Source organism: Pseudorca crassidens, chromosome 16 (assembly GCF_039906515.1).
Source record: "Pseudorca crassidens isolate mPseCra1 chromosome 16, mPseCra1.hap1, whole genome shotgun sequence".
In the NCBI taxonomy this organism is placed as follows: Eukaryota; Metazoa; Chordata; class Mammalia; order Artiodactyla; family Delphinidae; genus Pseudorca; species Pseudorca crassidens.
This window is the reverse complement of record NC_090311.1, coordinates 817,160-829,865: the sequence shown is the minus strand read 5'-3', so window position 1 is coordinate 829,865 and position 12,706 is coordinate 817,160. Positions and strand designations below refer to the sequence as shown.

At 63.5% G+C, this 12,706-nt stretch overlaps 1 protein-coding gene across 1 annotated transcript in view; it reads right to left on the bottom strand.

The window, feature by feature from the left end:
* Window positions 1-12,706, bottom strand: part of CFAP46 (cilia and flagella associated protein 46) — a 90,557-nt gene that overhangs the window by 58,536 nt on the left and 19,315 nt on the right. The window contains exons 12-22 of the mRNA XM_067708970.1: window positions 10,068-10,296; window positions 9,787-9,907; window positions 8,420-8,543; window positions 8,079-8,209; window positions 7,414-7,541; window positions 6,302-6,435; window positions 4,824-5,036; window positions 3,527-3,692; window positions 2,668-2,817; window positions 1,708-1,815; window positions 1,038-1,204 (exon numbers count right to left, since the gene is read on the bottom strand). Coding sequence (XP_067565071.1) covers window positions 1,038-1,204; window positions 1,708-1,815; window positions 2,668-2,817; window positions 3,527-3,692; window positions 4,824-5,036; window positions 6,302-6,435; window positions 7,414-7,541; window positions 8,079-8,209; window positions 8,420-8,543; window positions 9,787-9,907; window positions 10,068-10,296 — 1,671 coding nt within the window. The remainder of the gene's footprint in view (window positions 1-1,037; window positions 1,205-1,707; window positions 1,816-2,667; window positions 2,818-3,526; window positions 3,693-4,823; window positions 5,037-6,301; window positions 6,436-7,413; window positions 7,542-8,078; window positions 8,210-8,419; window positions 8,544-9,786; window positions 9,908-10,067; window positions 10,297-12,706) is intronic.

Genomic DNA, 12,706 nt, shown 5'->3' with positions numbered 1-12,706 from the left:
GCCTCGGCCAGGGCCTCAGCCTCTGCCTGCCTTGGTTTCCTTGCTCCCAGTGCGGGCACGGCAGCCCCTGCCCAGGAGCCGCTGCAGGGACAGATGAGGTGCGGGTGGGGCCTCCACGGGAGCTCGGAGCAGCCTGTGGCCCTGGCTGCATGCGAGGCGGGTGACCACAGCTCGGGTCATGGTCACTTGTCAGCCCCCAAACACCCACGGGGGTGTCCCACGCAGGCCCCAGAGCAGCTGCTGGGACGTGTCGGCCGCGCTCCCGCAGCTAGCCCCGGGATCCTGACCGGAAGAGGCTCAGGCCTCCACTCCCATCACCCAGAGGCAGGAGGCCAGGCCTCCCTGGATCCGGCCTCGAGCGGTCAGCTTGGCTGTGCGGCCACGATGGGTATCTTCCTGGCCTGGGGGCCAGGATCCTGTCTTTCAGGAAATAGACTCAGAAGTAAGGCAAAGAGAAGAGCCTCAAGGGAAACAGTCTTTACAGCAGAAATACTCACAACAGAAACAACTTTAAAACAACCTCCTGTTTAGGAAGACGGAAGGATCAGAAGCCCTGATTACCGACGAGCTGAACGGGGCCCGGGGCACAGGAGCAAGCGGCCTGGAGCGCCTGCGGCCATCCCGGCACCCTGGAGAGCCCGCCGCCAGCAGCGCTCGGGCGGAGAGGAGCCAGTGGCGGGGGGCTATTTTCATTTCACTGAAATCACCCTTCAGTTACTTCCGAATTTACGTGGCCTCCTAAGTCGCCTGCTCAAAACTAACTCAACAAAGCTGCCTGCCTGTGGGAGCGGCCGCCGGTCGAGCCTTGCGGCCCTTTCGGCCTCTGAGCCCCCGTCACGCCCGCAGCTGGCGGGGCTCGTGGGGCCTCGGGACCCTGCTGAACACGGCTCTCCAGGGGCCGCAGCTGAGGCGTTGCCCCGGCCGGCGCGGGGCTGGCGGGGTGGCTCCAGGGCCGAGTGGGTGAGGCTGCCCCGCCTGGCGGGCTCAGAGGACGCACCGCGCCACAGGGACACAGGTCGGGCGCTGGGGCGACTCACGAACTGAAGGCCTGCAGGTGCTTGATGCCCGTCTGGATGGCCTTCTGCGAGCAGGCCATGGTGGCCTCGTGGTCCCGGGCCACGTAGGTGAAGTGGGTCAGCCGCGTCAGGGTCTGCAGCTCCACGAAGGGGTCCGACCAGCTGCACTCCAAGGCCATCTTCACCAGCTGCCGGTGGCGGGGGAGAGGGGCGTCTGTGAGTGGGTGGGGGGCGTCTCTGCTGCCAGCTCACGGCTGACATCACATGGATGGGTCCAGTGGTCACCCGGCCTAGGCCGAGTCACCTGCAAGGCTGAGGCTCCAGCTGCCAACTGCGGCCAAGCCTGGGTGGGGCTGGTGGGTTGAGGACAAATGTCCCAGTGTCCACACTGCGTTCCTGCCACATGGGCAGCCCTGCCCTCTGACGAGCCAGGAGACCAGACTCAGGGGCCCTGAGGGGACCCTCGGCTCTGTTGGGAGCGCTGTGCAGAGAACACGGCAGGGCCGCTGGCCACCTGGGGCTCCTTGTCTCGACAGCACAATTCGAATAAGCACCTCGAGTTGGGGAGCCTTGTCGGGGCACAGCCCCTGGAATGCCTACCAGGCACCTAGTGACACCTGCGTGGGCCAAGGGGGAGGAAGGTGACTTCTGGGGGGACGTGACACCTGTGGGGTGAGGGAGCGACAGCTACCTGAGCCAAGGGGGGCACCGTGAAGTCCATGAGGCCCAGCCCGTTGCAGGAGTGCATCTCCAGAGCAACGAGGACTCCGGTCACCGAGTTGATGCCCTCGTTGGCGCTCTGGTGGGAAGGAAGTGCAGAGGGCCCGTCAGCCCCGGGGCTGGAGAATCTGGACTACTCGGGAAGTGACCCTGTGAAACATCAGCTCTGCGGCAACGATCGGAGCTGTTTGTGTAAGTGTTTGTCTCCAAGCTACCTCTTCACGTAATAAAGAGGAGTAGGCGCTGCAGCCCCCAAGGTGGCCCGGAGGCTGGCTGAGCCGGCCAGAGGTGGAGGGCAGGTGGCCAGGCACAGCGGTGGCCCTCTGCCTAGAGGCCCCTCCCTTGGTCCTGCTCCAACCCGGTGCTCACTCCCGGCAGGCTCAGATGCCCCTCCCTGATGGTCCCTGCCTTGCCAGCCTCACTTCCCACCTGAGCCACGTGTCCTGGCTCCAGCTGGGGCCCCAGGGAACCTCCCACTGGCCTCCATCCACGGCCCACGTCTGCAGGAGGAGAAGCCGTGGGGCTGGCCCTGCCCCCTCCCCTCTGGGTCCCTGCATCCTCACCCCGACGGCCTTGCGTTCACAGCTCAGGTGGCCCGTGGGGCCCTGCCAGGGAGGTGTCCCCCTGTGGCCTAGACACACCTCCAGATAAAGCCACAGCGAGGTGTCACCGAGGGTGGACAGCGCCCCCAGAGGCCCAGCGGCTCTTGGTGGACAGTTAGAATCGTGGCCAGTCGGCTGGAGGAACGAGGGGATGTTCCAGCGGCCAGGCAGGCAGAGGAGGCCTCACGCCCCATCTCTCGGGGGTCGGCCTGGGCAAGGACGGACCCTCCTGAAGGGAAGCACCCCTTCCGCAGCCCCGCCGCCCCGTCCCCCAGGCTGCTCGCCCTCGGGTGGGGAAGACTTCAGCGGGGGCGCCCCCCGGCTGGCACCTGCTCGTCCGTGCCCAGGCGCGGCCCGATCTGCTGCCACAGCAGCTGCTTGGCCTTCACCCACGTGGCGATGAGCTGCTGCCGGATGCTGACGGGCACCGCCTCCTCAGGCACCGTCCCGTTGGTCAGGTTCAGGGCGAACTCACAGACCTGAAACGGAGGTGTCCTTGCTCATGACACCTGAACCCAAACAGGGGACCCGAGCCAAGACCTAAAGCTGCAAAAACAAGCAGACCCGGCGCTGGGTCCAGAAGGGACGGTGGCCCGAACACGCACTAGTCCTGGGGCTGAGGCACAGCCTCAGCGGGAAGGAGGCACCGCTCCCGGCCACACCTGGGGCAGCCGCAGGCTCTGCGCCTCCCTCAGACTCACTACGGAACTCACCTTCGCTCACGTTTACTAGGAATGGGTGAGGGGTCATCCGTGCTTGTCAGCACCCATCAACATCCCTCGTCCTCGACTGGGAAGACCGCCACACAGTCCACGTCCCCGGGAGACGCAATCAGGGCACAAACAGCCCCCCTCGGTCACCGTGGAACCGCCCGTATCCCCGGCCTGTGCATCTTTCCTTTGGTGTTGCGGCTTTCCTGTTCTGAACTGGCACTGGTCCTATTTTTCTGGCCTTATGTCCACCTTTTTCTGAGCTCTGAGACTTGCAGGGACGTCCCCACCACTGACACCCAGGTGTTCTCGTCTTGTTTCCTTGCTCTTAGAGAAAGCGTGTCCCCCCACCCCACGCCCCATTTCTGGGCAGCTGAGAATGCCTGCAGCTTCCTTCCTCAACTGCTCTCCCACTGACGCCTGCACTGACCGGGGTCTGCCACTCCCCCGGCTCCGATCCCACCCTCGGGCGCGGCACCTCCACTGCGGTCCTGACTTCAGAGGCGGCCTCAGGGTCTAGCGGCGTATGAAGTGGGTTTGAGCGTGTGTGTCTTCTAGACTTCTCTGGCGTCAGGGCTGGGATCCAGGCGATGATCAGGCCTCGTGCCAGGGTGCTGCAGAGCGTCGCCAGCAGCGCCAAGTCTCTGGAAGAGAAGCATGTCCGGGCCAGGCCATCCCAGGGAGGAAGCCATGGTGACAGGACTGGCTGCGGTGGAGGCTCGTCCTCCACCAGGCGGCCTTCACGCCTGGGAGACACCTGTGCCGTGTGGGTGGACTCCTCAGGGAGTCCTGCGGGGCCTGGACAGAAAGGCCCACCTGGCCACCGTGCCCACTGCCGGGCCGTCCAGCAGGCCCTCCACTGGGTGACGGATGGAGCGGGCTTGGACCAGAACCTCCCTGCTTCTTCCTGAAACGTCTCAGCACCAAAACATTTAAAACCATCAAACGCGGTCCGACCTGTGTCTACGACAGAGACACGGACACCCGCCTAGAAAGAGAGGTGCTCCCGCAACCCCTACGGTCCTGGGGACCCTGCCCGGGCCTCGCGCCCAGAGGAGAGGTGAGGGCACTGGCAGGCCGTCCTCCATGGCTGCTCCGTCCTATTCGCAGTGTAAAAGTCCCCATGTGCACATGTAGCTGCGTCCTGACTCACTCAAGCCTTTCTGCTTCGGGATCTGGCGGAAAACTTTAAAGCTGAGTGTTTAGACTAAATGCCCAAGCAGCAGAGAACACAAAGAGGGCTTCACACAGTCACCCTCATTAGGCGAAGGTCTGGCCTGACTTGACGCTTTCACACTTCCAACTTCAGGTAGTGAAAACATCGGTCTCTCATGAGTTCACACCACCTGGATATGAAAACTCCCGGACACTGATTTCCAACCCGCCCCAAATCAGACCAAGGTCGGTTTCCACCCCCGTTCCTACGAGGCTTGGGCCTCGCCAACCTCCCTCAGAATCGCACTGTTTGCAACAAGAGTGTGACAGGCCGGGAAGCTGCGTGGCAGTGGTGCTGCTGGGAATCCGTGTACGGGCCCGAGGGCGTCTGAGCACCTCATCGATCCCCACACGGTGCCCTGAGGCTTAGAGAGGGTGAGTATCTTGCTCGGGGTGCACGGCCAGTACACAGAGGCCCTGTCACTGCTACGCACTAGGTGAGGGTGGCCCCGCACGTCCCACCCCACAGCTCCCGGCCCGATCCCAGGGTCTCTGGCAGGGGCAGGATGGGGCCCTCCTGGGAAGCCAGGATGCACACAGCGACCGGCAGCCTCACCCACCCGCTGTGGCCCATGGCCTTGACGATGCCCAGGAGGTGGTACAAGGCGTCCACGAGCTCCCTCTGGCGCCCGGCCGTGATGAGGTGCTGGTTGTGATTCAGGACGTAGACCACGGCGTTCTGCACGAGCCACGCCTCCTGTATCATCTGCCCAATGTCGGCCGAGCGCAGCCAGCTGTTCATGGTGTACTGCGACAGGCCCTCTATCCAGGTCCTACAGAAGGCGTGCGTCAGGCTCTCCCCGGGATTAAGACCCTTCCCAAAGCGGCAGGAAGACACCAGTGTGAAGCCATCCCTAGAGCCCAGGGGTCAGAAAGTTGCCCTGCTGGGGGCTGCCCGCCACTCCCGCTGAAGGACCCAGCCTGCCCATCTCCTCCCACCTCCACCCCATCCGCCTGGCTCTCCCATCTCCCTGCTGGACGCCCCTCGCCCTGCCCCTCCCTGGCCGAGGACGGACCCCTGGCCGAGGCTTGCAGGCCGCCAGTCCAGCTCTGCACCTGCCTGTGCCCAGTCTCCCCGGACCATCACACACAGGCTGCCCTCCTCCGTCCACATGGGCACGTGGGACCTGCTGGCCTCAGACCAGCGCCTGGCAAGCCCTTTCTCTAAAGGGCCAGACAGTTAGTACCCTGGGCTTCGACAGCTGCATGGAGTCTCTGTTGTGTGTTTCTCGCTATTTAACTTCACAAACTTAAAAGCCATCAAAACCACCGTTAGCTCGTGGGCTGTACAAAAGCGGTGGTCAGGTGTGGCCTGGGCCCTCCCCCAGGCGTGGGGAGCCCGGCCCAGACGGAAGCGGCGGCGGCCCCTGGGGAAGGCTGCGGGCTGCGCTCTCACAGGCGACTTAAAACACCAGGACAAACCCCATCTGCGCAAAATCAGGGCCCTCCTCCCTGTGCCTCTCGTGGGCAGAGGGAGTCCGGCGGCATCCCCAACCCCTCCACAGCAGGTGGGTGTGCGGGCCCGTCCACTGGGTGCAACAAACAGGAGAGTGGCCCCTGTCCGCATTCAGCGGGAAGCAGCCAACAGCCTCGGCTCCTGCGACACCGCAACGCGGACTCTCACTCACCACCGCGTTCACCTCTCGAATATTTAATTTTAGATGAAACAATGGCTAAAAACTGTGGTTGTTTCCACAGCACCTCGATTTCATGATTAAACCGCACTTGGCATCTCACGTGGGCAAGTCTCTGGGGGTTCCCTGTGGACCCTCTTTCCATGCACATACTTCCCGGGACAGTTTCCCATGGCCAGCCCCGACTACCGCTTCCCTCCGCAGACACCAACTCCCTCACATCTCGTTTCCACCAATAACGAGGAAGACTAACCACAGCGAACAACGACGTGAGCTAGTGAGTCGTGCTGGACAGCCGGCCACTTCTCTCACATGTCTGGGCGCGGCCCGCGTCCCAGCCTGTGCCCCCGGGCCACACGTGAGCGGTGCCAGGTGCATAGGACGCGCCCCCGCGGCTCCCCTACCGGTACGTGATCCACTCGGCGTTGTCCTCTGGGGACGCGGGTATGTAGCCCACCGGGTGCTGACTCAGGTCCTCGGGGGGCATGGGATGGTCATTTAGCTGCACGCCCTCTGATCGCAGCAGGTGGACGGTGGCCTGCAGAGGAAGTGAGTGGAGTGGAGGAGAGGTCCCGGGAGCACAGACCCAGCGCAATGCCCCCAGGGCCTTCCCAGCCCCTGGGTCCTCCCTGCCTGCAGCGACACTTCCCCCACCCCACGCCGTTGCTTCACCCATACAACGCTGCATCTCAGAGAGAGACCGGCTCCTTTCGAGAGCACAGCCTGAGCCCCCAGGGACACAAACGTCCCCTTGTCACACCACAGGCGTCCACGGCAACCCAGTCCCCGTCCCTCCACGGCTGCGCACGGAAGCCCTGCAGGCTGACAGGACCAAGGACGGGGGGCAGGTGGCCTTGCCTGCCTCCCGGGGGTGATGCCGGCGCCATCCCTGGCTCCGCGGTCACCTGCCCCCAGCTCTCAGCATGGCCTGGCCCTCAGGAGGCGCTCAGCAAACCCTCACTGAACGAGCCGGGGAGTTCTGGCCAGGTTACCCCATCGACCCCCAAAATAAACAACCTCGAGTGGCCCCAAGAATCCCGAAGTTACAAAGTATCACCAAAATCACCACCACGTGCAGGTGCAGGGGTGCCAGTGCCGGCTATGCTCACTGCAGGGGGCGGGAGCGACCCAGGTCAGGGCTGAGGGGGGTGGCCGCCAGCAGCCTTCAGCGGCCTCTGAGGGGCTGAGATGAGAACGCACGCTCCTCCCTTACAATGGGCTCAAAGTGCTTTTGAAGCTATCCGCATGCAGAGGGCACTCCCAAATCCAGTAACCAGCAGCCTGCGGTACCTACGTCACCGTGGATTCACAGTTCAAACATTACTTCTAAGGAAAATGAGCATCTACACCCCTCATGATACATTCTGATTTATATCTTTCTCCCAGAAAATCTCCCAAGAACCCGGGAAAACTTCCCTAAAGGACAGGCTCCTTCGGGAGCAGGGCTGGGGTATAGGGCCACGTCCGTGCAGAGGCAGGTGACACGGGGGCCGAGGGGTCGTGGGCAGGGACGCACCTCAGCGTTGATGAACCCCACCTCCGCGAACTCGCGCAGCAGGCTGGGGGACACCGGCCTATGCAGGGTGGCGTCTGACTGGCCCGAGGAGTCCTGCTCCGCGCCGTCCCCGCCCTTCTTCTTCTTCCCTGGAAACAGCAGAGCGGCAGGATGCTCAGAACCCGAACAGCCTTTCAGGGAACGCGGCGCAGCCCCGGGTGCGGCGGCGGGGTCTCTGCGAGGTGGCACTGTGCCCAGGAGGGGCTGGCAGAAACCTCCCAAGCGCAGGGGCCCCACGGGGTGGCGAGGTGTCCCCAAAGCCAGCTTGGCCATGGCCAGTCTCCCACCGATTCCCTGACAGCTGGGCTCTTGGTTCTGTTTGCGCTGTTCTGCCCCTCAAGAGGCCCCGGCCACGCCCCCAACACCCAGGCCCCGGGCCTCCTGGGACTGCCTGCAGGGCCCCCCATCCTCACCGTCCGCAAAACCAACCTCTTCCAGAGACCTGCAGGCCGGACTCGTGCGGACCCAGCGCTGACGGGGGAGCCGGCCCAGGCCCACGCTCTGCCCGCAGGCCCCCGCCTGCAGCCCTGGGTCCCCTCGCTGAGCCCCGCGGGCCCCGCAGCAACCCCAGGTCGCCTGGGGAGATCCCGTCAGTGCGGGCGCCCAGGCGTGGCCCCGGGGCCTACCTCGCCTGAGCCTCGCCTGCCGCTCCACCTTGCCGACGTCATACGCGAGGCAGAAGCGGCTGGCCGTCCGGCACACATCCCACACGCCCTGCTTCCGGGCCACCTTGGCCAGCTCGGCCCAGATCTGTACCCTGCACAGGTGCACGATGAGCTCTCTGCTCGGGAGAACCGGCGCAGGGCTCCTGCCACGAGCCCAATGGACGCCCCAGCCTGGACGCGAGGCGACGGGCAGACCCGCGGGGGTGCTGCCCGGGGCCAGGCGAGGGGGCGGGCAGCGGTCCGGTGCCCCCGCCGCGACGACCCAGGAGCCCCCGCACGCCCCCCGGCCACCGCCCACTCACCTCTCCTTGGCGTTCCGGCCCTGCAGGCGCTGCACGTGCCCCGCGGCCTCATCCACGCTGAGGGAGTGGTGCCGCGCCTTCGCGTACAGGTAGGTGAAGCGGCCCCGCTTTTCCCCGGTGGAAACTGAGGGTGGACAGCGGGACGGGGCAGTGACGCGGCGGGTCCCGGGTCAGGGCACGTTCCCGCAACCCCAGCGCGCAGGACTCTGGACGGGTGTGGTGGCGCCTCCCGGGCGTCTTTTGACCTTTTCATGAAGATTAGGTCCCGCTAGCTGTGCCTTTGTAGGGGAGGGGCGCCGGGCACCAGGGGCAGCTGGTGCACAGAACGACCCCCTCTGCACCCGCCAGGCCGGCCCCAAGAGCCTCCACCCGCGCCCAGCACAGTGGTGGCCTCTGTCCCCACGGCCCCCCACCTCCAGGAGCCGACTGGCAGGGACCCCACGGAAGGCCCCCGCCTGGCCAGGTACTCCTGCCCGGCCCCTCGCCGAGTGAAACGCACCAAGAGAGCCCGAGCGTGTCCGGGGCGGCTGCCCACTGGGCCCGTGCCCCTCACACCCAGCAGGACAAGAAGGAAGCACGGGGTGGCACTGCCACGCCCCGGACGGGGTGACAACAGGACCTGGTGACGTGCGGCGGCCACAGAGACAGCACAAGGTCCGTGGCCCACCGAGGCCAAGGGTCACATCCTAGAGCCATCCCCCAGTCCACATCCCAGATCCACCACACTGGCCACCGTGGGCTCCCTCCGTGGCTCCTATCTGCAGACGGCAGGGGCTGCCCGGCTGAAGGCTGCCGGGGGAGCCAACATTAAGGGAGCCCTGGGCAACCTCAGGTGGGACTCTGAGAGGAAGGGCGCCGGGGTGCTCCAGAGCCGGGCGCTAATCTGCCATCTGCAAGGGTTCGATATACTTGGGGGTAATGCAGAGAAGCCCAGGACCCCCATCCTCGGGGGGGACAGTGGCATGGGGGCAGTGCCCCCTAAAGTATACGAGGAAGCCCTGACCCCCAGAACTCCAGAATGTGGCCTTGTTTGGAGATGGGTCTTACCAGGAAAAATCAAGTTAAAGTGAGGTCATTAGGGTGGGCCCTAATCAATTATGACGGGTGTCCTTAAAAGGGGAAATTGGACACAGAGAGAAACGGGTGCAGAGGCAAGCCAGCCGTGTGGGCCCCGGAGACAGGCCCAGGCGGCCCCTCCCTCCAGCCCCTCGGTCTCAGGCTTCGGGCCTCCAGGCTGTGTGAGCCTCCCCCTTCGCCACGGGAGGTGCTCTGTCGCGCAGAGTGGGGACAGGAGGCTGCACACCAGCACCTGAGGCCCGTGTGGGCGGAGGTCAGGCGTGTGTGTGCTGCTGAGAGAGCCTGCACACCTTTGGCCTCGTTCTCACTGTCGAGCACGATCTGGAAGGTGTCAGGGGCCAGGGCCAGGCCCGCGGTCACCAGCAGCGCCCGCTTCTTGCGCACACTGTCCTCCGGCATCGCTTTCTTTGCCTGCGAAGGGTAGATGGCGTGATGAGCACCCGCGTCGTCCAGAGCAGCTCCGCTGCCCGTCTCTGCTGAGCGCTCCTGGCCTGACGGGGCCCCGCCCCGGATGCCTGCCCTCCCCAGGCGCAGAGGCCCCAGGGCCCAGGTCCGGGGGGGCGGGGCGCACCTGCTCAATGGCCAAGGTGGCCTTGTCCTCGGTGCGCTCGGGGACCTGGCACGGCGTGGCGCAGAGGTGCAGGCGGTTGAGGGCCATCCTGAGCGTGTCCTGGTAGAGGCCCAGGGTGTCCAGGAGCACGGCCTTCCTCAGGTGCCCCATGGCAGGCTCCAGCCGGTCCGCACCCTCCTCAATGTACGCCATCTCCATGTGCACTTGGCAACGGAACAGGACCATGAGGCTGCGGGGACAGACAGCATTGCAAGAGCCCGGCGGGGCTGTCGCGGGACACCCCTGGTGCCTGGTTTTCCAGCCCCGCCTTCTGCCCTTCGTTACCCCAAGGACCCACGGAGGACCAAGAGGTGGTCCCTGCAGACCACAGGAGACCTCGGAGCCCACAGGCGCACCAGGGCCAAGGAGCGGCAGCTGGGCCCAGCCGGGCTCCACGCTACAGAGAACGACTGCGGCACGAAAGCCAGGTGGCGAGCTCAGCAAACGCGGGGCGCCCGACGCTGCGTCTCGTCCAGCACCCCGGGAGGCTCTTGGCGAGGCCAAGCAGGTGAATTTAGCACAACCGAAGCCCAGGCTTTGCCTCAGCGGATGGGCCGTCTCGGCTCTCCTCTGAGTTCTCTCCATCTCATCGGCCGAAGCACACACTCCCCTGCTCAGAACGCCTCTCGTGGACCCGTGGCCCTGCCTGGCGTTTGCTCCTGCTGCTGCCTCTGCTGGAGCCTCCTGGGCTGGGCGGGGCTGGAGACGGCCGTGTCTAAGCTGGTAACACAGTCTCCTCAAAGCCTTTCATCCACAGCACGCAGAGCCCCATGCCACAGCCTCCACCCTGGACGCGAGCATCAGAAAAGCCAACAAATTTGGTCGAATTAAAGTTCTAGGAGACCCATGAGCCGACCCTCAGCCACGGCAAGGCACAAGCGTCACACGCTAGGCCCGTGACCTCAGGGAAGAGCACGCAGTGCCCAAGGCGCCTGGAGGCTGGCGCTCCGCTGCTCGGGGGCCGGGAGTGGTGGGCAGGAGAGGGCACCTGGTTGATGCCAAGGGTGAGGTCTGCGCTCCCATCAGGGAAGCAGGTTCCACGGACTCTGCCCGGAAGCCTGGACAGCAGCCAGTAATAGGCCACTTTCTTCTGTGTTGAGGCAGCGGAAGAGGAGGCCCACAGAATGGGAGCTGGACCAGCACCGAACTGTGTGCTCTGGGCAGTCTGACCCTGAATCCATAATGCGAGACTCATCCAGGGCTGGACCACGCGAGGAGCCATCTGAGGCAAGCTGACACCACAGAGAGAGGGTTACACAGCGGAACAGTCCTGGTCAGGGACAACCCGGCAGGCGGAGAGGTCTACACAGCAGAACAGCCCTGGTCAGGAGCAACCCGGCAGGCGGAGAGGTCTACACAGAGGCACAGCCCTGGTCAGGAGCAACCCGGCAGGCGGAGAGGGCTACACAGCGGAACAGCCAGCGTCAGGAACAACCTGGTAAACCATTGGCTCAAGGAAGCCACAGAGATGATGGTGAGTAAGCACAGCAGACTCGAATGAGAGACTCCATCCCTGTCAAAACAGGATGAATGGGACCAGATGAAAAGGATTAGAAATGAGTAATTTTCAGAGTTCCTTCTGCTTCCAACTGTGATCAAGTCTCTGCCACGAGTATCCACTGTGAAGCTGGACCAAACACAGCACTGGGTCTGAGCAGCACAAGCCTGGGGTCCCTGGAGGCGGGAACTCAGGAAGGAGCCCGCACCCTGCCTGGAGACAGTGTCCCGTGGCATCGCGGGCAGAGCACTGGGCCCAGAACCAGGGCACCTGCCGTCCACAGGGAGGGTCTCTGCTCTGGGCTGGGAAGGCTGCTCCAGGCTGGAGAAGAGGAGCCGGGTACCAGAGCAGCTGTTGCAGGCCTGCCCACCAGAGAGGAGAGAGCTGGATATCCCTCACTCACACCCCAGATGTCAGCCGAGCCCACGGAGATCGCGGGTGCAACTGGGCTAGAGGTTGAGCCCCACTGAGACAGGCTGGAAGACACTGTAAACTTCCAGAGATATGGCCAACAAAACAAGAAGCCAGCTCTCAACCCGTAACTGAAGTACCCAAGAGAACAAAAAGCAACACTCTCTTTAAAAAGATCACAGAATCCACAGACTCCACAGTGCACCAACCACAACATTCGGTACACAATAAAAAACGACTGGACATGCAAGGAAACAGGAAAAGGTAACCCACAGTCAGAACGTAAGAGGGGCCAGATGCTGGGTTTTTATCAGAAACTACGAAGGCCAGAAGAAAATGAAACAACCTCTTCAAAGGGTTTAAAGAAAAAAAAATCTGTAAACCCAGAATCCAGCAACTGGTGAAAATAATCTTCAAAGATGAAGGTGAGGTGAAGTCATTTTCAGATCAACAAAAGCCAAAAGAATTCATCACCAGCAGTCATGCATTACAAGAAATAAATAAAGGAAGTTCCTCAGGCTGAAATAACAGCAGAAAGAAACTTGGATCTGAGGGTAGGAAAGAAGAGCGAGCCTGTGGGATTGACAAAGAAGTGGGCAAATATAAGAGACTATTGATTTTCTCTGTAATTTTCTTTAAAAAACCACTGGCTGCTAAAAGCAAAACAATGACCTGTAAGATGAGGCCCATA